Genomic DNA, 26,922 nt, shown 5'->3' with positions numbered 1-26,922 from the left:
GTCCGAAGCGGGAGGTGGGCTCTCACGCCAGCAAAGCGAACGCAGGAGGCGAGGCCGGCGGCTCGGGCCTGCGGCCGGGGAGTGGTGATCCGGACGGCAGGGCGTCTCGGAACAGCGCGACCCACGGGGCCTCGGGGTGGGCGAGCGCGGAAGGCTCCGGGGCCGCGCCGTCCCCGCGCGAGCGGGAGCAGGCCTCGGAGCGCACCCCACCTCCCCGCGCCGGCCCCCGGGCAGAAACCTGCATCTCCCCAGGCGCCGCGCATCTCCCTAGGGCTCCGGCCAACCCGCCTTGTCCCCTGGAGCCACCAGCCCCCAGTTCCCAGGTCGGGGGTCTCCGGCCTCCCGCCATTTCTCCGCGGCGCCGCAGCTCACAGCGAGAGCGCCTCAAGGTGACACCCCAGTTTGGACGGTGGTCCGGGCTCCGGGCCGAGCTCTCGGCCGGCTTTCCCCGGAGCCGGCGCCTCACCTGGCAGCGGCACACGATGTCGGCGTCCTGCGCCAGCAGGTCCACCACCTTCCCCTTGCCCTCGTCGCCCCACTGCGCGCCGAGCACCACCGTCACCCGGTTCCCTCCGGGCCGCGCCCGGGGGCGGCCGCAGTCGCCGTTGGGCAGGGAGGAGGCCGCCGGGTTGGTCTCGGAGAACGCCATGGCTCGGGCGACGCGAGGACGGCCGCGGAGAGCGGCCCGGGGTGCGCGCACGGAGCTGCTCGGCGGCCGCCGGCACATGCAGAGGAAGAAGGAGCCAGAGGCCGGGCCCCGCCCCGCCCCGCCCCAGCCCCTGCCCCTGCCCCTGCCCCCGCCGGCCGCCGCCCTCCGCCGGCCCGCCCCGCGCCCCGCCACAGCCCACTCCGGGACCAGTCCTGCCGCGCGCGGGCCGGCCTCGGTGGTACCGCCCGCAGGAAGAGGCAACAGCGGCCGGCGGGGCCGAGGCCACGCCCCCCCGCGGCCCGCGCCACTCCAGTGCCTACCCCGCGAGCGGAAGGGCGGGGGCGAGGCTTCGAGCGCGCTTCAGCCTCAATGCCCCGCCCACCCGTCCTTCCTCCCGCTTTTCAAACTGGAGAGGCGCGGGGGTGCGTGCCCGCGCGTCGGACTACAACTCCCGGCATGCAACGCTCTGGGCTGAAGGGACGTATTCTGCGGCCATGGTGCCCGCCGTCTGCGGTTTCACTCACTGAAAGAGTTCATTTATTAAAATTGTCTTTAAATAATTTTTTTAATTAAGGGATGAGGTAATGTGTACAAGATGCAAAGTGTGGAATTTCAAAATATAAATGGGATGGAATTGGAACGTATAGGTTTAGAACTGGAAAGTAAAGTGCTGGAAATAAGAACAGAGATGGGGACAGGGATCAAACAGAGCTGACTGAAGTAAAGCACTAAGATAGAGGTCTTCAGACCTGAAAATCTAGAGATCAAGTAGAGTCCTAACCCTTCTCATGTTACACTTTAGCCTCATGTAACAGAGGCTCAGAGAGGAAGGAATTATCGATGTCATATAGTATATGCCGGATACGGTAATGCACTTAGCTCTTACTTCCCACAGCCGTGTGGTAGGTAATACTATCTTACCCATATTTTACGGGATTTAAAAGTTAGTTAACTTGCGCTGGTAAGAGCTGAACTGGTACTTAGTCTGAGTCCAGAGCCCAGGCCCTTTCTGTATTCCACTCCTGTTGATGTTTCATCCGCCGCTGGATTCTGGAGAATACCTACTGCTCATCTAATGCTCTTCCAGCTACAACACGAATTAACTATGGCATCTGATGCTAATGTAAAGGTGCTTTGGAAAAAGTGGGAATAGAATCACATTAAAGGTAGTGTTTCCCAAATTATATATATTCAATCTAGTTCTCTGATGGTTCCTAGAGTGTATTTTAGCACTTTACTACTATTTTTATTCAGTGATTCATTTGGTCTGTAAGTACTGAGACCCTACTACAAACGAAGATTGTGCTGGCACTGATGACGTAAGGAGGAATAAAGATACAACTGCAGCACTCAAGAATTCAGATTGCCTACTGACAAACTGATAAGTAATCCTATGTGATAACGTTGGTGAGTTTACCTTGGCTTTACCACAGAGTGCAAGCCCCTTTGTAAACTCCAGTGCTGTCACAGTTCTTTGTACTCAAGCGCACGACGTAGTGTTGGGCATAAAGCAGGTGCTCAGTAGGCACACGTTACTGTACATTTCCGTTCAACTTAAAAATCACTTACGGAGCGCCAGCTCCCTGGAAGGGACTGCGAAATAGAGTCACAACGAAGATTTGGGCTAAAAGAGTAACGGAGAAGTTTCACCTTCACTCCGTCAACTCGGATTTTCCCAATTGGTTTTGCTATTTCACTCCAAAACACCCCGCTTCTGCCTCTCCTGGAGCCGGGTTTCGTCGTGGTCTCCCCGGACCGAGTCTCCGGCGCGCCCGCGCGGTCCTGCAGCCGCGGGGGGTCCGGGCGCGCGGCCGGCGGTTGGGCGTAGGCGGCGGCGCCATGTCGGCCGCGGGGGTGGCGGCGCTGCTGTGGGGGCTGAGCTGCGGCGCCTCGGCCCTGTGGAGGTACGGGGCCGCCGGGCGCGGGCGGGGCCCCCAGCCTCTCAGACCGCCGCCGCGTCGCCCCGCCCGGAGCACCCCCCTCCCGACAGTTTTCCGGGGCTTGAGGGCGGGGAATGAGGGTCGGGGGGAGGACTGGGCTACGCCCGACAGGCCCCGCAGTGGGGCCGGGCCCTTCCCGTGGCGGTCCCCGCGACAGCCGAGCGCCCAGCCTCCTGAAGCTCGTCTCCTCCCGCGGCCCCCTCAGCTGCCGAGCGGCGCCGAGCCCCCGGGGAGGGGGAGGGGGGGAACGAGGGGGGCGGGGGCGCCGCGCCGGTCGGGGCGGGGCGAGGGGGGGTGTGGCGAGGGGAGCGGGGTCGCCGCCGGGGCGGGGGCGCAGTCCGGGCGGGGCATGGCGGGTGGCGAGGGGGGCTGGGGCGCGGTCCGGGCGGGGCGGGGTGACGGAGGGCGGCAGTAACCGAGCACCGCTGGGTAGTTGACGGTTTATATTTTGTAGTCGTGGTTGAATGATTTGTGAAAAAGCGCCTTATAAACTGTAAACGCTGCATCGGGGTCAGGAAATGTAATTCCTGTATGGAGTTGATTTGAGGATTGAAAACTTTGACGTTCGGAGATTTTTGCTTGGTATTCAGTAACCGCTGGATTGGAAAGTGTATCAAAATATTTTACAAAGACTTTCAACATAGGTTAAAATACGGATGATTAACCAGAAAAATCACATTCTGAGAAAATTTTGTTTAATGGAGATTTTGCTATAATTACCCGCTAACATTAAAATGTCACAATACCAACAAGAAATCAAACCATGACAGAGGTTTCAGAGGGCAGGGATCCAGCACCTCGACGGACAGAAGGAGGGGTCGCATAGAGAGGGAGGGTAGCCCTCGGAAAGGGTCGGTGAAGTAGTGGGAAAGAGCAAAAAGCCCGTGGCCTTCTGACGACTTTGTAAGCCTCGATTTTCTCGTGTATAAAGTGAGTAAAAGCTGTCCCATGGGGTTGTCGTGAGGTCTGAAAGCAATGATACGTTTAAAGCCCTCAGCACACAGCTGGCAAACAATGGACCCAAATAATGGTAGGTGATATCGTCCAGAATGGCCTGTGACCTCAAGGGGTTTATGGACTTCGTTCTGTTGTACACCACAGGCGCCAAACTTTTCTGTCAAGGACCAGATAGCTAAGTATTTTAGGTTTTTTGGGCAATACAATCTTCCGTTGCAGCTACTGGACGCTGCCACTGTAGGGGAAAGCCCACGCCAACAAAGGTAAACAGATGGGTGTGACTGTGCACCAGTAAAAATTTATTTACACAAACAGGTGGAATTTGGCCTACAGGACATAGTTTGCCAACTCTTAGTCTACATTCATAATTGAAGAAAATACTAAACTTCAGTTAGAGGTTAAAGAAGACAAAGATGTTCTTTTTTCTCAAGATAGTCACAGACTCCCTGAATTTTATTTATTAATAAGGTGTTTTTTAAAGGGCAAAATTTCTTAAACTTAATATAATGAATTTTTACTTTATGGTTAGCTTTTTCCGGGGGGACACTTGCGGGGTAGATGTCTTATTTAAGAAATTCTTCCCTGCCCCAAGTTCTAAGAGATATTTACCTAAATTTTCTACTAAGAGTATTAACATCTTTTTTTTTTTTTTTTTGACATTTCTTATCCCAATGGAATTGGTTTTCTTAGATGAAAGAGGTAGGAATGCAATTCTTTTTCCTTATGAATCCAGATCCATTTTTCCAGCTCCATTCGTTGAATAGAACATCTTTTCCTGAACTGGTCTGACGTATCACCTCTGTCCCATATAAAACTTCCTTGTGAACATAGGTCTGCGTCTGAGTTTGCTATTCTGTTCTATTCCATTGGTCAGTTTGTCCATTGCTGCACCAATACCACAATGTCTTAGTTATCGTAGCTTCATAAGTCGTGATATCTAGTAGGCAAGTCTTCCCCTCCCTGTTCTTTTCCAGAAGTGTCCTGGTCATTCTTGAATGTTTACACTTTCACATAAATTTTAAAATCTGATTATCGAGTACCATGAAAAACTCTTTTAGGATTTGATTGGAATTGCAGTGAATCTGTCGGGCACTTTGGGAAGAAATGACATCTTTATGAATATTAAATCTTCCTATCCAAAGAACAGTGTGTATCTCTGTTTAGATCTCCTGCAAAAATGGGCTCTGTTTCCGCCTTTTCAATCTCATGCTTCTAATTTATTTTTCTTATTGCATTGGCTAAGACCTCCAATAAAATGTTTAATAGAAATGGTAACAGTGGCATGCTTCTCCCATTCCAGATACTACTGTCTCCCCATTGAGGCTACCGTTTGCTTTAGCTGTTCTGTAGATACTCTTATCATGGTTAAGGAAGTTTCCTTGCATTTCTGATTTACTAAGTTTTAAAAATTAGGAATTTTTTTTAAAGATTTTATTTTTCCTTTTTCTCCCCAAAGCCCCCCGGTACATAATTGTGCATTTTTAGTTGTGAGTCCTTCCAGCTGTGACATCTGGGAGGCCGCCTCAACGTGGCCTGACAAGCAGTGCGGTGTCCACGCCCAGGATCCGAACTGGCAAAACCCCGGGCCGCCTAAGCAGAGCACGTGAACTTAACTACTCGGCCACGGGGCTGGCCCCCCAAATTATGAATTTATATGAAATTTTATCATATTTTTTTCATCTATTGAAACAGTTGTATTTTTTTTCCTCTTTAGTATGTGCAGTCAGTTTCATTTGTAGAGTTTTCTGATCATCTTTGCATACATAGGATGAATCCACCTTGGTCAGGGTTTATTATCTCTTTATACCTGTTGTATCCAATTGCAAGATATTTTCCTTAGGATTTTTATATCTACATTTTTCTTTTTCATGATGTCTTGGTTTGGTTTTGATGTCGGTGTTAGACTAGCTTTACGGAATGAGTTGGGGAGGACTCTCTCCCCTTCAGCTGTTTGGAAGAGTTTGTATGGGGCTGGGAACAATTTGTTTGTGAAAGTTGTGATAGGACTCATGTAAAACCCCTGAGCCCTGTGTTTTAGGGGAGACTTTAAACCACTGCTTCAGATCCTTTAATGGCTGTAGAACCATTTTGGCCTTTTTTTTCCTCCTGGAGTCAGGTTTGGTAATATATGTTAAAATGTCTATTTCATGTAATTTTTCAAAATTGTCACATAATTGAGAATATTTCCATATCTGTTTATGTTTTACTTTTTCTGTAATTATGGTCCCTTTTCATTAATGTTATTTAATTGTATATTCTTTCTCTTTTTTGTCTTGATCAGTCTTGATAAGCTTGTCTGTTTTATTCATCTTTATATTTTTGTTTTCTATTTTATTGATTTCTTTTTTCATTTTTATTTCTTTTCTTCTATTTTCTGTGGGCTTATTCTGATACTCTTTCTTTAACATCTTAAGCCAGACATTTAGCTAATAGTTTCTGGTTTTTATTCTTTTCTAATATGACATTTAAATGTATTAATATCCCATGTAGTGCTGCTTTGCTGTATCCCATAAGAAATGATATGTAATCTTTTCATTATCATTCACTTCTAGGTAGTTTTAACTTTCATCATTATTTCTTTTATAGCCCTTGGATTATTTAACAGTTTGTTTTTTAATTCCAAATATGTAGAGATTGTGATTATCTTTTTGTTAATAACTTCTCCGTTAATTGTACTATAATCAGAGAGCAGGGTCCACATGACACCGCTTCTTTGAAATTTATGGAGACTTGTTTCCCGGCCTAGTAGAGGATCCGTTTTTATAAATGTTCCATGTATGCTTGAAAAGAATGTGTTTTCTCATGCTCCACTAGTTCTGTCGGGTCACCCTTATAATGGATTGATCTTCTTTGTCTCTGAAAATACTTTTTGTCTCAAAGTCTTTTTTGTGTTATGTTAATATATTCACCATATTTTTAATGGGGTTTGGACTTTCTGTTGGAATCCTGTACTTCCTGCAATATATGGTTGTCCCACACAAATGATTTAGCACAAGCTTCTATCAAATGCCAAAGAGTATGACCTATCTAGGGCCAATTCCTGGTTAGATAGAGTGGGACGACCAGGGAATTTGAGAGAAGTTTACCCAAAGAGGATATTCTTTAGGCTGGATAGAGAGACAAAAAAGTTAAGCCAAGAAGGGACTTATCTATAAGGAGATGAAGGAGGGGGTAAAGGTCAAGAATTGTCTTTGATTTTGAGGAACTGGTAGAGTGGGAATATATGGAGAGAATAGGAAAGACACATCCTTATGGTCCAAGAGTGAGATGACAGTGCCCTTTTCATTAAAAAATAGTTATCAGCACATGGTGCGTGTGCACACTGCTCACCTGTGGTCCTCCCAGGTCCACTTCCAGCAATAATACATTAAATGTGTGGCATAATTAAGGAAGCAGGGATAAGAAGGTGTTATCATACCTGTCTGTGATGAAGTTAATAGATTAAATATGACTCCTTTAGCTATTGTTCCCTCCGTACCCTGTTCCCAGCCCCACTAGGGTTGGAAGCTGATGAAGGAGCAGATCAGGGAAAAGGGCTCACTGGGAAACGTATTTTTATCATTTACTTACCAGATTTCATTCACAAATTAAACTACATACTTTAACTTTGTAAATTAAAATACAAAATCTGCCACTTGTATTTTTCTCTTTCCTGAGGTTTCTTTCTTTCTGTAATGCAAGGGGCATTATGTTGGATTCATAAGAAGTGGGAGGTGGTTCATACTTGAAAAAAAGCCTTTGATGATAATATTTTTCATTTTAATTTATAGGGATATATAAAAATACATGAACGTGTTTTCATATTTGATCTGTATGATATAAAATGTGTTTCATATGGTGACTGACTTCTGTTGAAAATAAGAATTCAGAATGCTATTAAGGCCTATATAATTCTGATAAAGGAGTTACATAGTGATGACCCAGCAGTTCCATGCACACATACACACAGAAATTGCCTCTGATTTAATATTTTAGAGATGGAGCCATTCTGATGGCAATTAGGTGTGTAATGTAGACATAGAATAGATTGTTGAAGCAGAGGAAAGGTGAAAGAATTTTAAGGTGGTGCTTTAGGATGGCCACTGGCCACTGGCCACCTGTGACTTATGAGCACTTGAAATGTGGCTAGTCCATGGGCAATTATTTTTTATTGGCAAAGTTTTTCAGAAAACTTTTTAAATGTAATTAAACCATCTGAATCTGTCATTCTTGTGCTGTAAATTCTAATCGAGGTATCTTGATGGTTATGTGTGGTATTGCTTACCCTGTTAATATCCACATGTAAAGCCATTCCACAAATAAATAATGTTAAAATTCAAATGGTTTATCTTGTTTCATCATAGAAGTAAAGGTCAGAAAATTGTGAAGTCTACATTTCAGTCCACACTAGTTAGGTTTTAACAGTATCCAAACTTTCATATAGGAGAATGGTTTATTATAAAAGACTGTACATAAAATTTAGACAATAGGTTATATACAAAATTAAGAGAACATTCCACTTGAAAAAATGTGAAGAAGGTAGCTAGCTGATCACTAGTGATACTGAAATCATGTTAACAAAGGCAAAATGCACATGAAACAGTCACATTGATTTGGTAGCAATAATGGTCTTTGATTTTCAGGAATAAATATTTTGCACTAGTCTTACCATTTTACTATGCTAAGTCTGTAATGCCAGTACATAACTGTAACTTGAAATCCAAACAAATCCTCAGTACACAGAAACCCACACTTGAGTGCTCTATTTTAATATATCCTAGGCAGGAGAGAATTAGACACAAAATAAGAAAAACCCCTCTAACCCTCCCTTAAATTAAGAGGGGACACATAAAGTGCATGTGTTGCATTTCAATTATGTCAAAAGATAATACAAATCTGTTGGTCAGGTATATCCCTGTTCACTGATTAATACATGACCCACCTTTTCCCCCAATTATTTTTAAATCTATGTTGCTAGTGCCAGGTAATGGATTAAATAGTGTCTATTCAAAAATCAACTGCATCCACCTCTACAAAAACAATACAGAAAAGATCATTTCCTTTCACTGAACCAGCAGTATACAGTAGTCCACCGTAAAACTGAAGGACTGAATGTACACACTTGGACACATTTTCTTAGCTTTGAAAAAGTTACTTTAGGAAAGGAATTCAGTAGATTGACTGGTAAATAAACATCTCAGATTTCAAATCTGCAAAAATTGGTCACATTGCTTTGGGACAGATTGAGATAAGGCTAAACTTTTTTCCAAGTTAATATATTGAGAAAATAAAACCATAATTCTGCAATAAATCAGTATCTTTTATTTCTTTCCTTTTTTAAAAAAAGCAAACCAGTGAAGGAAAGGACAAAAATCTTTGGTTCACTTATATATTTATGAATGGAAAAAATTTATAATGCAAATTCACTCATTAAAAAACTCAAGTACAAATAACAACATTACAGATAACCCTTTTTTGTTTTGTTTCACATGGAGACCTTAGAGACTCAATTCATTTCAAGAGACCTAAATACGGGTACTCCAAGTAAATATTACCCAAATTGGAAGCATCTTCGATTTTTTAAAAGTATATTTCAATTCATAAATTTGAATGCATGCTTTAAGCAAATAGTATATTTCAAGAATGAGAGAGTTTAAACAAAAAGTATGACCAGCACCAGCATTTAAGTTTTCTGATTTTAATATTAGTCTGACATAGCGTTAGTAACCAAGCTGCACTGAAACATGTAATGGTACAATCTGAGCCATGATTTGTTCACTATTATACCCCACACTCCCAGAATATTTAGGCTGGTCATCAAGTTAACAATGTGTAAGTACATAAGCATAATCAGTTATGGACAGCCTCCTGTATGAACTGCTATTTAGCAATCACAAACTGCCTCCAAGATTTATGCTTATAGGCAGACATTCAATTATACCAGTAAAACAGCAAGTCTTGAAAATATGGGCACATCTTAAAACATCTTAAGACAATTCTGTTAACCATAATAGTCCCACAGTATGAATGAGTAGTAAGAACCTACTTTAAAAGCAAAAGAATTTAATCAGTCTAGTACATGATTGATGTGACATAGTTCCCAGGGAACAGACCAGTCACTCTGATTGCAGACTCCTTCATACCAGTCGTCATCATTCTTCTTTATTACACAAATGATTGTACTCTCCATAAATGATAGCTCATCATCTTTGTCTTTTGTATAACCATATATTGCCACAACTTTCTCAATATAATTCTTGCGGGCCCAAGCAGGATCCCCATCTGCATTTGGATCATTATACTGAACCACTGCAGCCTCCTTGTCTTCATAATCCACTGGAGGTGGTGCTGTGGAGGTGAAGAGTCATCAAACATGGGAATGCCATCTGGTGGAGGTGGGTGGGGGTGGAGTTGGACTATCAGCAATGTTTTCCTGCCCCCAGGCCACGAAGCCTATGAGAGGTATCTGTGGAGTCAACTGAGGCGTACGGGGAGGGGGTGGAGCAATAGAAATTGAATTTTGAGAATAAAGTGGACCTCCATTAACATGAGGCTGAGCAGAAAATTGAGCAGTCACAGACGGAGTTCGTCTGTATGCAGCAGAAGATGTCGAGGAAGTGGTAGAGTTGTGTTGAGAGATCTGCCTGGTCATTGTGCCGTACTGGGAACCAGGAGCTGAGCCGCGGGCTGCTGGTCCAACAGCGGGTGCTGAGGGTGTAGGCACGGCAGTGGGAATGCCAATACTGCTGCTTCCACTGTTTTCTCGACTTCCACTTCCTCCACTGCTTCCACTGTGTGTCCTCGGTCTCTGATTTAAAGAAGCTGTCCTGCCTGGGCTATGCTGACTTCCGAGCGTAGCAGGACTTGTCATGTAGTCACTAGGAACGGTGGGGTTTAACAGGCTCCAGGGTTTTGTAAGGAGTATTCCGCCCCAGCGTCCCCGGCCTGACGTGGGAGGACTCGGTGGCTTCTGAGTAGGAGGATTTGTTCTCGACAGAGTGCCAGTTCTTGCAGGCTGGTTATTTCCATGCTTGACACCATGGCCCACATCATCCAGAAGGGTACAGTCAATAGGTTTCCAAAACTACCTTACAGGGCGCTCCACGTTTGCGGGTGCTATTATTTTGTGCGTTCTTGATGTATTCTTGTTTGTTGTCAAAATACCAGTCTCTCTTCGAGCCACTTTCTCTTTATGAACGTCCACAGTCTGTGAGATGATTGATGGAAGACTCCGTTCTCCGAAGCTGAGAGGCCTGGATATCCAGCAACTGGCGGACATTGTTGCCCAACGCGTTTATTTGATAAGCAACACTAGCTAGGGATTGCGTTGTGTAGGCTTTGGTCTCTTCTAAAGCTTTTCTCTTGTCTGCAGCCTGTATATAGTTGTTCTCACAGCAGTTGGCCACCCGGGTCAGGTTCTGGTAACTCTATCAGCGCCCTCTTCCCAGACGTGACCTCCTCCTCTAGTAACATCTGCAGCTCTGCCGTTTTCCACCCCTCCGCATCGCTTCCTCTCGCGTTAAAGAGACAGAGGCAGCGAGGTCTGCGGAGCCTCGGAGCGCCTCACAGCCCAGATACAAACCGCCTACCCGCCCTCCCTCTGGTACTGTGGGACCGCACCTCCTCCTCCGAAATGTGGCTAGTCCAAATTGGGATGTTTTGTAACTGTAATTACTCTGGATTTCAACGACTTAGTATAAAAAAAAAAAAGAATGGGGGCTGGCCCCGTGGCCGAGTTGTTAAGTTCTCGCGCTGTGCTGCAGGCGGCACAGTGTTCCGTTGGTTCGAATCTTGGGCGCTGACATGGCACTGCTCGTCGAGCCACGCTGAGGCGGCCTCCCACATGCCATGATTAGAAGGACCCACAACAAAGAATATACAACTATATACTGGGGGGCTTTGGGGAGAAAAAGGGAAAATTTTTTAAAAAGGCTTTTTTTAAAAAAAGAATGTAAAATATCTCATCAGTAGTTATTTTTTATATCAATTACATGTTGAATAAAATATATTTTTAAAATCAATTTCAGTTTCTTCTTGCTCTTTTTTCTTTTTCGTTTTTGCTTGAATTCATAATAGTTTACGTCATTGTGAAATTTCTTTTGTAGATTATTTCTTGTCTGTCACCACATAGGTGCTCCCCTCCACCCCTCGTGCCCAACCCTCATGCCCTTCCCCTGGTAACTGCTGAACTGTTTTCTTTGTCCATGTGCTTGTTTATATTCCACATATGAGTGAAACCATCTGGTGTTTGTTTTTCTCAGTCTGGCTTATTTTGGTAAGCATAATTGCCTCCAGGTCTTTCCATGTTGTTGCAGATGGGATGAATTTGTCTTTTTTTCTGGCTGAGTTGTATTCCATTATGTATATATACCACATCTTCTTTATCCAATCATCAGTTGATGGGCACTTGGATTGTTTCCTTGTCTCAGCTGTTGTGAATAATTCTGCAATGAACATAGGGGTGCATATGTTACTTTGGATTGTTGGTTTCAAGTTGTTTGGGTAGACACCCAGTAGTGGGATAGCTGGGTCACATGGTAATTCTATTTTTAGTTCTTTGAGGAATCTCCATACTGTTTTCCATAGTGGCTGCACCAGTTTGCATTCCCACCAGCAGTGTATGAGGGTTCCCTTCTCTCCACACCCTCTCCAACATTTGCTATTTTTATCTTAGTGATTATAGCCATTTTAACAGGCGTAAGGTGGTATCTTAGTGTAGTTTTGATTTGCATTTCCCTAATGATTAGTAATGTTGAAGACCTTTTCATGTGTTTAGTTGCCATCTGTACATCTTCTTTGGAAAAATGTCTGTTCATATTCTCTGCCCATTTTTTAATCAGGCTGTTTGTTTTTTTATTGTTCAGTTGTGTGAGTTCCTTATATATTATGGAGCTTAACCCCTTATCGCATATATGATTTGCAAAAATTTTCTCCCAACTGGTGGGTTATCTTTTGGTTTTGATCCTAGTTTCCTTTGCCTTGCAGAAGCTCTTTAGTCTGATGAAGTCTCACTTGTTTATTTTTTCTTCTGTTTCCCTTGTCTGAGAAGACATGGTATTCGAAAAGAACCTTTTAAGTTCGATGTGAAAGAGTGTACTACCTATATTATCTTGCAGAAGTTTTATGGTTTCAGGACTTATCTTCAAGTCTTTGATCCATTTTGAGTTTATTTTGTGTATGACATGAGATAATGGTCTACTTTCATTCTTTTGCATATGGCTGTCCAGTTTTCCCAACACCATTTATTGAAGAGACTATCTTTTCTCCATTGTATGTTCTTGGCACCTTTGTTAAAGATTAGCTGTCCATAGATGTGTGGTTTTATTTCTGGGCTTTCAGTTCTGTTCCATTGATCTGTGTGCCTGTTTTTGTACCAGTACCATGCTGTTTTGATCACTATGTCTTTGTTGTACATTTTGAAGTCAGGGATTGTGATGCTTCCAGCTTTGATCTTGTTTCTCAGGATTGCTTTAGCAATTGGGTCTTTGATCGCCCCATATGAATTTTGGGATTCTTTGCTCTGTTTCTGTGAACAATGTCATTAGGATTCTGACTGGCATTGCATTGAATCTGTAGATTGCTTTGGGTAGTATGGACATTTTAAGTATGTTTATTCTTCCAATCCATGTGCATGAAATCTCCTTCCATCTCTTTATGTCATTATCTATTTCTTTCAATAATGTCTTGTAGTTTTCATTGTATAAGTCCTTCACCTCCTTGGTTAAATTTATTCCTAGGTACTTTATTCTTTTTGTTGCAATTGTAAATGGAATTGTATTCTTGAGTTCTCTTTCTGTAAGTTCAGTATTAGAGTACATAAATGCAACTGATTTTTGTAAGTTGATTTTGTACCCTGCAACTTTACTGTCATTGTTAATTATTTCTAATAGTTTTCTGATGGATTCTTTAGGGTTTTATATATATAAGATCATGTTGTCTGCAAACAGTGAGAGTTTCACTTCTTCACTCCCTATATGGATTCCTTTTATTCCTTTCTCTTGCCTAATTGCTCTGGCCAAAACCTCCAGTACTATGTTAAATAAGAGGGGTGATAGTGGGAATGCTTGTCTTGTGACTGTTCTCAGAAGGATGGCATTCAGTTTTTCCCCATTGTGTATGATGCTGGCTGTGGGTTTGTCATCTACGGCCTTTATTATGTTGAGGTAGTTTCCTTCTATCCCCATTTTGTTGAGAGTTTTTATCATAAATGGCTGTTGGATCTTGTCAAATGCTTTCTCTGCATCTATTGAGATGACCATGTGGTTTTTATTCCTCAGTTTGTTGACATGGTGTATCACATTGATTGATTTGCGGATGTTGAATCATCCCTGTGTCTCTAGTATAAATCCCACTTGTTCATGATGTATGATCTTTTTGATGTATTGCTGTATTCAGGTTGCCAATATTTTGTTGAGGATTTTTGCAGCTATGTTCATCAGTGATATTGGCCTGTAGTTTTCCTTTTTTGTGTTGTGCTTGTCAGGCTTTGGTATCAGAGTGATATTGGCCTTGTAGAATGTGTGAGGAAGTGTCTCATCTTCCCTAATTTTTTGGAATAGCTTGAGAAGGATAGGTATTAAGTCCTCTCTGAAAGTTTGGTAGAATTTCCCAGGGAAGCAGTCTGGTCCTGGGCTTTTATTCTTTGGGATGCTTTTGATTACTGTTTCAATCTCTTTACTTGTGATTGGTCTATTCAGATTCTCTATTCAGCTTTGGGAAGTTGTAAGAGTCTAAGAATTTATCCATTTCCTGTAGATTGTCGATTTTGTTGGCATATAGTTTATCATAGTATTCTCTTATACTCCGTTGCATTTCTGTGGCATCTGTTGTTATTTCTCCTCTTTCATTTCTAATTTTATTTATCTGAGGTTTCTCTTTTGTTTTCTTTGTAAGTCTGGCTAGGGGTTTGTCAGTTTTATTTATCTTCTCAAAGAACCAGCTCTTTGTTTCATTGATCCTTTCCACTGCCTTTTTTGTTTCAATAGCATTTATTTCTGCTCTGATTTTTATTATTTGTCTCCTTCTACTGACTTTGGGCTTTGTTCTCCATTTTCTAATTCTGTTAGGTGTAGTTTGAGATTGCTTATTCGGGTTTTTTCTTGTTTGTTAAGGTGAGCCTGTATTGCAATGAATTTCCCTCTTAATACGACTTTTGCTGTGTCCCATATGAGATGGTATGGTATGTTTTCATTTTCATTTGTCTCCAGATATTTTTTGATTTCTCTTTTAATTTCTTCAGTGATCCATTGCTTGTTGAATAGCATGTTGTTTAGTCTCCACATCTCTGTCCTTTTCTCCACTCTTTGCTTGTAAGTAATTTCTAGCTTTATAGCATTGTGATCGTAAAAGATGCTTGTTATTATTTCAATCTCCTTAAATTTATTGAGGCTTGCCTTGTTTCCCAACACTTGATCTATTCTTGAGAATGTTCCTTGCACACTTGAGAAGAATGTGTACTCTGCTGTTTTTGGAAGGAGTGCTCTATATATGTCTATTAAGTCCATCTGGTCTAGCTTTTCATTTAATTCCACTGTTTTCTTGTTGATTTTCTACCTGGATGATCTATCTATTGATGTGACTGGAGTGTTGAGATCCCCTACTATTATTGTGTTATTATTAATGTCTTCTTTTAGTTTTGTAAATTGTTGCTTTATATACTTTGGTGCTCCTGTGTTGGGTGCATAGATATTTATAAATGTTATTTCTTCTTGATGGAGTGTCCCTTTGATTATTATATACTGCCCCACTTTGTCTCTCTTTACTGTCTTATCTTGAAGTCTACTTTGTCTGATAAAAGCATTACAACACCTGCTTTCTTTTGTTTGCCATTAGCTTGGAGTTTCTCCTTCCATCACTTCACTCTGAGCCTGTGTTTGTCACCGGAGCTGAGATGTGTTTCCTGGTGGCAGCATATTGTTGGGTCTTGTTCCTTAATCCATCTTGCCACTTGGTCTTTTTATTGGAGAATTCAATCCATTTCTGTTTAGGGTGATTATCAATATATGTTGGCTTGATGCTGCCATTTTATCACTCTTTTTCTGGTTCTCCTGCATTTCCTTTGTGTCTCGTCCTGTGTATTTTGGTCTACCAATCAAGTTGTGTAGTTTTTTATGTTGTGTTTCTTTGTTTTCTCCTTATTTGTTATTTGTGTCTCTGTTCTGCTTTTTTGTTTAGTGTTTGTTTTGTTTACCCTGAGGTTTGTATTCGAGATCTCGTGGATAAGATAGTCCCTTTTCTGATGGCCTTGTATTTCCTTAGACTAAACCAATGCAGTCCCTCTCGTCTTCCCCTCCTCCTAAGGGGGGGGGACACCTTATTCCATCTTGTGTTATGAGTTTGTGGTTAAAATGACAAGATTATCTTTGTTTTTGGCGTTTTCCTTCCCCTTGTCTTTAATGCTATACTTGAGTATACTATCCTGCTCTGATTCTATCCACCTATTTATCTCCTTACTCCATGCTTTGTAACCCCTTTCTTCCCCTTTTTCTTCCTTTTCAGTTATGAGGGCCTTCTTGAGGATTTCTTAGTGGGGGAGAGCTCATGACCATGAACTCCCTTAGCTTATGTTTGTCTGGGAAAGTTTTTATTTGTCCATCATATCTGAAGGATGTTTTTGCTGGATAGAGTATTCTTGACTGAAGGTTTTTTTCTTCAATGATTTGAATATGTCATTCCAATCTCTCCTAGACTGTAAAGTTTCTGTAGAGAAATCCACTGAAAGCCTGGTGGGGGTTCCTTTTTAGGTTATTTTTTTCTGCCTTTCTCTGTCATTCAGTCTTGCCAGTTTCACTACTATATGCCTTGCAGTAGGTCTTTTTACATTGACATATTTAGGAGATCTGGCAGCATCTTCCACATGGATATCCATCTTCTTCCCTAGGTTTGGGAAGTTCTCTGCTATTATTTCTTTGAACAAGCTCTTTGTTCATTCTCTTTCTCTTCTGCTTCTTGAATACCTATAATTCTTATGTTGCATTTCCTAATTGAGTAAGATATTTCTCAGAGACTTTTTTCATTTCTTTTTAGTCTTAGTTCTCTCTCATCCTCTATCTGGAGCATTTCAACGTGTCTATCTTTGATTATGCTGATACGCTTCTCTATGGTATCCCCTCAAGCATTTAGGGAATCCACATTTTGTATATTTTCTTCCATTGTGTCTTTCATCTGTAATATTTCTAATTGACTCTTCTTTATAGTTTCAATCTCTTTTCTGAAGTTGCTCCTAAACTCATTGAATTGTTTCTCTACATTCTCTTTTACCTCGTTGAGTTTTTTGGTAATACCTGTTTTGAATTCTTTGTCATTTAGACTACATATTTCTGCGTCCTCAGGACTGATTTCCGGGTACTTGCCATTTCTCTCTGATCTGGAGATCTAATATAGTGTTTGATATTGCTAGAGGCAGTGGGTTGGTTCTTATGCATCCTGATATTATTTGGTTGCAGTTACCACCTATCATCACTGGATGGGGGTCAAGAGCCACGTATTCTGAGCCCTCTGTCTTCAACTGAAATCTCATGGGCTGGAGTCGCGCTGAGTGGGTCAGGGAGAGGCACTTTCTCCTGTGTGCTCTTGGGGCTTTCTTGCTCTGCTCTCCTGGGGTGTTGGGTTGATAAGCTCACCCACTACAAAAGCTTATCCCTGGTAGAGAGCTTCTCCCTAGGCTGCAAGGGCCCTTGGGAGTCCTTGAAGTTCCCATGAACAAACGTCCCCTCCCCATCTGTTCCCTCTAGGAGGCCTCCCGTGGTCCCAAGCTCAGTCTTTAGGGGAGGGAGTGAAGATTTCTCTTACCTCATTTCACCTTCTCCGAGGGGGTTTCCAGCCTCTCTATTCTCTGTCTTATGGCTGCATGGGTCCCTCCAATGTTTTTTGTGTTGTGTTTGGATGTCATCTGTTGGAGTATGGATGTTTCTTTCGTTGTATATTGGAGGGGAAAGATTTTTGAGAGACCTCATTCTACCATGAGGCTGATGTCATGCCTCCTCTTCTTGCTCTTTTAATGTGATTACTCTATACACATAAATTTCTATGAACACATAAGTTTTTATGTATGTAGATGGCTTGCATTATATTTTTATTGAGCTGTGCAGCTTTAGATAGATCATAACAACAGAAATTAAAGTACCCTTCATAATAGAAATGATAATGAACAAAGACTCACAGAAATTTGCTCTTTACTTCAGTGTTTCAAATAAGAAATATTGTTTTCTTGATTTTCAATTTTTATTCACTCTATTTTAACTCAGTTTATAAATGAAGGAGTTTTGGCCAATATTCTTCAAGAGTTTTCATCCTAAAAACAAAAATGAAAACAAGATGTGAAAGTATTTACTTCTCATTGTAGTGTCTCCAGATACTGAGCAAACCCAAACACACCTTGCATGGTGGGTAGAGGTCACTGATATCACCAGTTTTAGCTCTGACTACACTTTCCAGAAAGGTGCTTGGGCAGAAATGTCAAGCTCTCAGCATCCCAGTCATGCACTGACCATATATATAATCTGCTTATTTGGAGGAAAAATTAGTTTTAATATTCATATTTGACCTTTTCCTCTACAGGTATTCAAGTAACAGCCCAAACTACCACATTTTTAGTTCCAGAAGTACTGTAAGTGTTTAATTTTTTCAAACTATACTTAAGTATTAATTTTTCTTATTTCATAATAGTTTACATCATTGTGAAATTTCAGTTGTACATTATTTCTTGGCTGTCACCAAACAAGTGCTACCCTTCATGCCCTGTGCCCACCCCCACCCCTGTCCCCTGGTAACCACTGAACTGTTTTCTTTTTCCATTTGTTTGTTTATATTTCACATATGAGTGAAATTATCTGGTATTTGTCTCTCTCAATCTGGCTTATTTTACTTACCAGAATACCTCCAGGTCCATGCATGTTGTTGGAAGGTTTTGTCTTTTTTTCTGGCTCAGTAGTATTCCATTGTGTATATAGACCACATCTACTTCATCCAATCATCAGTTGATAGGCACTTTCCACGCCTTGGCTACTGTGAATAGTGCTGCAATGATCATAGGGGTACATTATGTTACTTTGGATTGTTGATTTCAAGTTGTTTGGGTAGATACTCAGTAGTGGGATAGCTGGGTCCTATGGTATTTCTATTTTTAGTTTTTTGAGGAATCTTCATACTGTTTTCCATAGTGGCGGCACCAGTTTGCATTCCCACCAGCTGTGTCTGACGGTTCCCTTTTCTCCACATCCTTTCCAACATTTGTTGTTTTTTGTCTTGGTAATTATAGCCATTCTCACTGGCGTGAGGTGATATCTCATTGTAGTTTTGATTTGCATTTCCCTAATGATTACTGATGTTGAGCATCTTTTCATGTGTCTGTTGTCCATCTGTATATCTTCCTTGGAAAAATACCTGTTCGTATCCTCTGCCCATTTTTTGATCAGTTTTTTGGGGTTTTATGTTGAGTTGTGTGAGTTTTTTATATCCTTTGGAGATCAACCTCTTGTCTGATAAATGATTTGCAAATGTTTTCTCCCAGTTGGTGGATTGTCTTTCTATTCTATTGATGGTTTCCTTTGCTTTGCAGAAGGTTTTTAGTCTGATGTAGTCCCATTTGTTAACTTTTTCTTTTATTTCCCTTACCCAAGTAGACATGGTATTGGAAAAGATGTGGCTAAGCCCAATGTGAAAGAGTGTATTACCTATATTTTCTTCTTGGATTTTTATGGTTTCAAAGCTTTAATCCATTTAGAGTTAATTTTTGGGTATGGTGCAAGATAATGGTCTACTTTCATTCCTTTGCATGCTGCTGTCCAGTTTTCCCAACACCGTTTATCAAAGAGACTTTCCTTTCTTCATTGTATGTTCTGGGCTCCTTTGTCAAATATTAACTGTCTATCGATGTGTGGTTTTATTTCTGGGCTTTCAATTCTGATCCATTGATCTGTTTGACTGTTTTTGTACCAGTACCAGGCTGTTTTGATTACTATAGCTTTGTAGTATGTTTTAAAGTTAGGGATTATGATGCCTCCAGCTTTGTTCTTTTTCCTCAGGATTGCTTTGGTTATTTGGAGTCTTCTGTTGTTCCATATAAAATTTTGGATTCTTTGTTCTATTTCTATGAAGACTGTCATGGGGGTTTTGATTGGGAGTGCATTGAATTTGTAGATTGCTTTAGGTAGTATGGACATTTTGACTATGTTTTTCCTACGAACTCATGAACATGGAATATCTTTCCATTTCTCTATATCTTCTTCAATTTCTTGCAGCAGTGTCTTATAATTTTCAGTCTACAGGTCTTTCATCTCTTTGGTTAAGTTTATTCCTAGGTATTTTATTCTTTTTGCTGCGATTGTAAATGGGATTGTATTCTTGATTTCTTTTTCATTGTTAGTGTATAGGAATGCAACTGATTTTTTAAAATTTATTTTGTACCTTGCAACTGTGCTGTAGCTTTTGGTTATTTCTAATAGTTTTTTGGTGCATTATTTAGGATTTTCTGTATATAGAATCATATCATCTGTAAATAGTGAAAGTTTCACTTCTTCCATTCCAATTTGGATTCCTTTTATTTCTTTTTCTTGCCTACTTGCCCTGGCCAACACCTTGAGTACTATGTTGAATAGGAGTGGCTAGAGTGGGCACCCTTGTCTTTTCCCTGTCCTCACAGGCATGGCTTTCAGTTTTTCACCATTAAACATGATGTTGGCTGTGGTTTTGTCATATATGGCCTTTATTACATTGAGGTACTTTCCTTCTATACCCATTTTATTGAGAGGTTTTATCATAAATGGCTGTTGGATCTTGTCAAATGCTTCATCTGCATCCCTTGAGATGATCATGTGATTTTTATTCCCTCATTTTGTTAATGTGGTGTATCACATTGATTGATTTTCAGATGTAGAACCATCCCTGTGTCCCTGGAATAAATCCCACTTGATCGTAGTATATGATCCTTTTAATGTGTTGCTATATTCGATTTGCCAATATTTTTTTGAGGATTTTTGCCTCTAAGTTTATCAGCGATATTGGCCTGTAGTTTTCCTTCCTTGTGTTGTCCTTGTCTGGTTTTGGTGTCAGGGTAATGTTGGCCTCATAGAATGTGTTAGGAAGAATTCCATCTTCTTCAATTTTTTGGAATAGTTTGAGAAGGATAGGTACTAAATCTTCTTTGAATGTTTGGTAGAATTCTCCAGAGAAGCCATCTGGTCCTAGACTTTTGTTTGTTGGGAGGTTTTTTTTTTTTTTTTTTTTTCCATTTATTTTCATTTTTTTTTGAGGAAGATTATCCCTGGGCTAACATCTGCTGCCAATCCTCCTCTTCTTGCCAAGGAAGACTGGCCCTGAGCTAACATCCATGCCCATCTTCCTCTACTTCATACGTGGGATGCCCACCACAGCATGGCTTTTGCCAAGCGGTGCCATGTCCACACCCGGGATCTGAACCAGTAAACCCCTGGCCGCCAAAGCAGAATGTGCAAACCCAACTGCTGAGGCACTGAGCCAACCCCTGTTGGGAGGTTTTTGCTTGCTGTTTCAATCTCTGTACTTGTGATTGGTCTATTCAGATTCTCTATTTTTTCTTGATTCAGTTTTGAGAGGTTGTATGAGTCTAGGAATTCATCCATTTCTTCCAGGTTATTTAATTTGTGGGCATATAGTTTTTCATAGTATTCTCTTATAATCCTTTGTATTTCTGTAGCATCTGTTGTAATTTTTCCTCTTTCTTTTCTAATTTTATTTATTTGAGACTTATCTCTTTTTTTCTTGGTAAGTCTGGCTAAGGGTTTGTCAATTTTGTTTGCCTCTCAAAGAACCAGCTCTTAGTTTCATTAATCCTTTCACTGTTTTTTTTTTTTTTTTGGCTCTATTTCATTTATTTCTGCTCTGATTTTTATTATTTCCCTCCTTCTGCTGATTTTGGGCATTGTCTGTTCTTCTTTTTCTGGCTCTGTTAGGTGCATTTTAATTACCTATTTGAGATTTTTCTTGTTTGTTGAGGTAGGCCTGTATTGCTATAAATTTCCTTCTTATGACTGCTTTTGCTGCATCCCATAAGAGTTGGTATATTTTAATTTTTGTTTGTCTCTGGGTATTTTTTAATTTCCCCTTTGACTTCTTCAATGATCCAATGGTTGTTCAATTGCATGTTGTTTAGTCTCCACGTATTTCTCACTTTCTCAGTTTTGTTCTTGTAGTTGATTTCTAGCTTCATAACACTGTGGTCAGAAAAGATGGTTTGGATGATTTCAATCTTGAATTTATTGAGGCTTGCCTTGTTTGCCAACATATGGTCTATCTTTGAGAATTACCCTTGTGCACTTGAGAAGAATGTATATTCTGCTGTTTTGGGGTGGAATGCTGTATATATATCTATTAAGTCCATCTGGTCAAGTGTTTCATTTAAATCTACTATTTCCTTGTTGACTTTTTGTCTGGATGATCTGTCCATTGAAGTAAGTGGGGTGTTGAGGTCCCCTACTATAATTGTGTTGCTGTTAATTTCTCCTTTTAGGTCTGTTAATAATTGCTTTATTTAGTTTGGTGCCCCTGTGGTAAGTACATAATATATTAATAAGTGTTATGTCCTCTTGGTGGAATGTCCCTTTTATCTTTATATAGTGGCCCTCTTTGTCTCTCATTGTCTTTTTTATGTTGAAGTCTGCTTTGTCTGATATAATTATGGCAACATCTGCTTTATTTTGTTGGCCATGAGCATGGAGTATTGTCTTCCATCCCTTAACTCTAAGCCTATGTTTGTCTTTGGAGCTGAGGTGCATTTCCTGGAGGCAGCATATTGTTGGGTCTTGTTTTTTAATTCATCCAGCTACTCTGTGTCTTTTGACTGGAAAATTCAATCAATTTACATTTAGAGTGATTATTGTTATATGAGGGCTTAATACTGCCATTTTATCCTTGTTTTCTGGTTGTTCTATGTTTCCACTGCTTCACTTCCTTTGTATTTCTGACTGCCATTTCATTTTGGTGGATTTTTGAGGAGAATATCTCAGTTTTCTCTCTTTTTGTGATTTGTGGCCCTGCTTTGATTTTTTGTTTAGTGGTTACCATAAGGGTTGTATGAAAGATATTGTAGATGAGCTAGTCCATTTTCTTTTCTTTTCTTTTTTTTTTTTTAAGATTGGCACCTGAGCTAACAATATGCAAATCTGTCTTTTTTTTCTTTTTCACCCCAAATCCCCCCCAGTAGATAGTTGTATACTTTTACTTGTGGATCCTTCTAGTTGTGGCATGGCCCATTTTCTTATAGCCTCTCATCTCCATTAACCTAAGCAGGTTCCGTCCCTTTCCTCTCTCCTTCTGAGTAATTGCTGTTATAAATTCTTCTGTTTTTAATTTTGTGAGTTTGTGGCTAAGTCAAAGTGTTTATCACTACTTTTGATGGTTTCTTTCATTTTCTGTTTTAAGTTGTAATTGAGTCTTTGCCTCCCCGTTCTGGTAGAGAGCTGCAGGTTTCTGATCATGTCTGTCTATTTGTCTCCTTGCTCAGAGCTTTGTAGACCTTTGCCTTTTTGTTTCCGGTGTGAGGGGATGTTTAATTATTTCTTGTAGGGGAGGTCTAGTGGCAAAAAACTCCCTCAGCTTTTGTTTATCTGGGAAAGCTTTTATTTCTCCATCATATCTGAAGGAAAGTTTCACTGGATAGAGTATTCTTGGCTGAGAGTTTTTGTCTTTCAGGATTTTTAATATATCATTCCATTTTCTCCTAAGCTGTAGGGTTTCTGCTGAGAAATCCACTGAAAGCCTGATAGGGTTTCCTTGGTAGGTCATTTTCCTCTGCCTTGCTGCTCCTAATACTTTTTCTTTATCAAAACTTTTGCCATTTTTACTACTATATGCCTTGAAGAAGGTCTTTTAGCATTGATGAAGTTGGGTGTTCAATTAGGTTCATTTATCTGTAAATCTGAAACCATCCCCAGGTTTGAGAAGTTCTTAGCAAGTATTTTTTTGACAAGCTCTCTGCTCCTTTTTTCCTCTCTTCTCCTGCTTGAATATCTATAATCCTTATGTTGCATTTCCTAATTGAGTCAGATATTTCTCAAAGAATTCCTTCAATTTTTAAAATCTTAGTTCTGTCTCCTCCTCCACCTGTAGAATTGCCACATTTTTATCCTCAAGAATACTAATCCTTTCCTCCATAAGATCAGTTCTATTTCTTGATGATTCTAGATTATTTTTTATTTCATTAATTGTTTTTCATATCCAGAATTTTTGCTTGATTTCTTTTTATACTTTCAATCTCTTTGGTGAAGAGATTCATTTTATTGCTGAGCTCCTTGAATTGTCTTTCCATGTTTTCTTGTAATTTGTTGAGTTTCCTTATGACAGCTATTTTGTTTCTTTTCTTTCTTTTTTTTTTTTTGAGGAGGATTAGCCCTGAGCTAACATCTGCTGCTAATCCTCCTCTTTTTGCTGAGGAGGACTGGCCCTGAGCTAACATCTGTGCCCATCTTCCTCTACTTTATATGTGGGATGCCTACCACAGCATGGCTTAACAAGTGGTGCATAGGTTTCCACCCAGGATCAGACCTGGTGAACCCTGGGCCACTGAAGCAGAATGTGCAAACTTAACCACCACACCACCAGGCCAGCCCTGTGGCAGCTATTTTGAACTCTCTGTCATTTAGGTTGTATATTTCTGTGTCTTCAATTTTGGTTTCTGGAGAATTGTCATTTTCCTTTTGGTCTGAATTGTTGCTGCAGTTTCTCATGGTGTTTGACAAACTCATCTTTTCTTGGGTCGTTTGTGGTATTCTTAGGATGCAGATTCCACCTGTTACCCTAGGGGGAAGCAGGAGCAGAATTTCTGTCCCCATTCCATCTGCTGGAAGCTGTGGGGGTATTATGGCTGCTTGCCCCAGCCTGGGGTGCTTTCAGGCACTTGTGTGGACTATCCTCGTTGGGTGGGGCTTCCTCGTTGAGCTAGGACCACTCTTTAGCACCTCAAGGGCTCTCTGAGCTCCTCCTCCCCACCAGAAAGTGATCACCAGTGAGCTAAAAGCTGCTGCTGCTGCTTCCCACAGCCACCCAGGACACATTCCCTCTTTGGGGGCTCAGCAGCATTATGAGTGCTCATGTGTTGCCCTGGGGAGCACTTGCCCCAGCGTGTAGATTTGCTGTGGTCTGTTTATGCTCCAGGGGCCACTGTTCTCGGTGGGCAGGGCTTCTTTGCTGGGTCTCAAGCTATGGCTGCTCCTTGACAGCACTGGGGCATGGTGGGCTCCCCCTCCCCACCAGGAAAGTGAACCTAAGTGGGCTCAAAGCTGCCACTCCTATTTCCACAGCCGCCCAGACCTGTTCCGTCTTTGGGAGCTCGGCAGTACTGTGAGTGCTCATGCGTGCCTGAGGAGCATTTGCACCAGCACGTAGATCTGCTGAGGTCTCTGTTCACAGTTTGAGGTCCACGGGGCTGCTGTGCCTGGCAGGCGGGGCTTCCTCACTGGGATCTGAGCTATGGCTCCTCCTTGGTGGCACAAGGGCATGGTGGACTCTCCCTCCCTACTGGGAGAGCAACTATGAGTTCGGGCTAAGGGTTACCCCTGCCTCCTCCTGCGGTCACCCTGGTGCATGTTTACACTTTCTGGGTGCTTGCATCAGGTTGGAAAGCATTCGTGTGCATGCACAGGGATACCGGGGGAGAGCATGTCATGCTCACCTATCTCCAGCACTTCCTGGGGGCAAGTCCATCTACTCTCAGATGTATAGCTGCATGTGTCTCTCAGGCATCTTGTTGTGTTGTATAGGCTTCCTTCATTGGTCAGTGAATGACCATTTAGTTGTAGTTCAAAAAGGGGAGAGACAAAAGGAACAGCTCACTCCACCATGTTGCTGATGTCCTAGTATTAATTTTTTTACCTTAGAGCAGAGTTACTCATACTCAGTTGTATAGCACAGTGTCATTCTTTTTATTTCATTTCCTTTGTCCCGTTTATTTTCCTATTCCTTCTCCAATAAACATCCTTAAATATGTATGTAGCAAAAATAGGTAGTGTTGTTCTGTTTTTGTGATTTTATGTTCATAAAATGGTGTTATGATACAGATAGGGTGACCATACAATATTCTATATAAACTACTGAGAATGAAAATTTATGCTATTAATAGTTACACTGGCACAACAGGTATAAATTGGAACTGCCTACACAAACCAGGATGCAGGGTCATCTAAGCTGTAGACTTCATTCTCGGTATTACTGTTTTTATTCAATATTATGTGTCTGTATATTTTATTTATATATTCTCCTAATGATGGATACATGGCTTCCTGCCACCAGAAACAACCCTGTGATGAATGCCCTTCTACATGTCGTTTTATAGATCTGTGCAATAACTTTTCTGCTATGGTTGCTGGGACATCAGGAATACAGACACCTAATTTAATTAAATTCTGGAAGATTGTTTCCAGAATGGCAATCACAATTTATACCCTCACCCAGTGCACATCTTCACCAAAATTAGGTATTATTGAATTTTCTATTTTTTTTACGAATCTCATTAATATATAGTAATAGCTTATTGCTGTTGTTATTTTCAATTCTCTGATGACTATTGATTTTGAGCATCTCTTCCCATATTTATGTAGGCTGTCCTCTGTGAATTGCCTGTTTATAGCTTTTGCCCATTTTCTATTTAATTTTTCTGCCCTTTTCTTGTCAATTTACAGAGTGATGTCTACTTTCCACTCTCAATATTAAGCAGATGTTGGTTTTCAATCATCTATCATTTCATCTAATCATTAACTTTACCCTTGGATACTTAATTTTTTTTAAAAAGCTGACTTTTGTTGAGCCACACCCCTTCCTTTTTGACCTTATAGTTTATACTTTCTTGGAGTCCTATTTGAGAAAGATCCTTGCCTACCCTGAGTTACAAAGATTTTTACCCTACATTTTCTTTTATGTGCCTTATATTTTTACCTTTCAAATATAGGTCATAAACTCATCTGAAGCCTGCCTATCTTGCATATAGTATAAGGTAGGCATTCACCTCACTTTCTTCATATAACGAACCAGCATCTATTAAACAACTTACCTTGTCCCTATTGTTTTTCTGATATCATCTTTGTTACATATGTAGATGGTTGATTTCTGAACTCTCTTCTCTCCTGTTGGCAGATTTGACTGATCCTGTTCGTTACATGTTGTTTCATGTAGTTGAAGTTCAGCTCCAATGCTGTATAGTTTGTCCTTGAATTAGCATACTACAATATGTATATCATTCTACTGTAGATAAGCAAAAATGTTTCCATTTTTAGTCTACTATGATTAGGGCTGCTACGAACATTCTTATGCCTATCTTCTGGTTAGTATATGTATGCAGTTCTTTGGGATATATACCTAGGAGTGGAATTGATAAGCCATAGGATATATGGCTATATTCAGCTTTAGTAAATGGTGCCAAAAGATTTT

The 26,922-nt window shown here is 41.1% G+C and overlaps 2 protein-coding genes and 1 pseudogene across 16 annotated transcripts in view; 1 reads left to right on the top strand and 2 right to left on the bottom strand.

Annotated features, from left to right (window-relative positions):
- The window catches only part of ADSS2 (adenylosuccinate synthase 2), a 39,771-nt gene extending 38,910 nt beyond the window's left edge, over positions 1-861 (bottom strand). The window contains exon 1 of one of the 3 annotated variants that reach the window (XR_011535255.1): positions 467-833. Coding sequence is in view for 2 of the 3 variants with exons in the window: in XM_008509762.2 (XP_008507984.2) it covers positions 467-727 (261 nt within the window). In the remaining variant the exon portion in view is untranslated. Of the gene's footprint in view, positions 1-466 lie in introns of all 3 variants that reach the window. The other 2 variants (XM_008509762.2, XM_008509763.2) reach the window with 2 other exon arrangements.
- Positions 862-2,391: 1,530 nt separating this feature from the next.
- The window catches only part of CATSPERE (catsper channel auxiliary subunit epsilon), a 263,656-nt gene continuing 239,125 nt past the window's right edge, over positions 2,392-26,922 (top strand). For 2 of the 13 annotated variants that reach the window (XM_070602097.1, XM_070602095.1), the window contains exons 1-2: positions 2,394-2,553; positions 18,085-18,133. In XM_070602097.1, the coding sequence (XP_070458198.1) occupies positions 2,489-2,553; positions 18,085-18,133 (114 nt within the window). In that variant the 5' untranslated portion in view covers positions 2,394-2,488. Of the gene's footprint in view, positions 2,554-18,084; positions 18,134-26,922 lie in introns of all 13 variants that reach the window. The other 11 variants (XM_070602099.1, XM_070602096.1, XM_070602098.1 and 8 more) reach the window with 10 other exon arrangements.
- LOC103542831 (abl interactor 1 pseudogene) lies at positions 9,589-11,118 on the bottom strand (annotated as a pseudogene).

This window comes from Equus przewalskii, chromosome 31, assembly GCF_037783145.1.
Source record: "Equus przewalskii isolate Varuska chromosome 31, EquPr2, whole genome shotgun sequence".
Lineage (NCBI taxonomy): Eukaryota > Metazoa > Chordata > Mammalia > Perissodactyla > Equidae > Equus > Equus przewalskii.
This window is presented reverse-complemented; position numbering and strand designations above follow the sequence as displayed.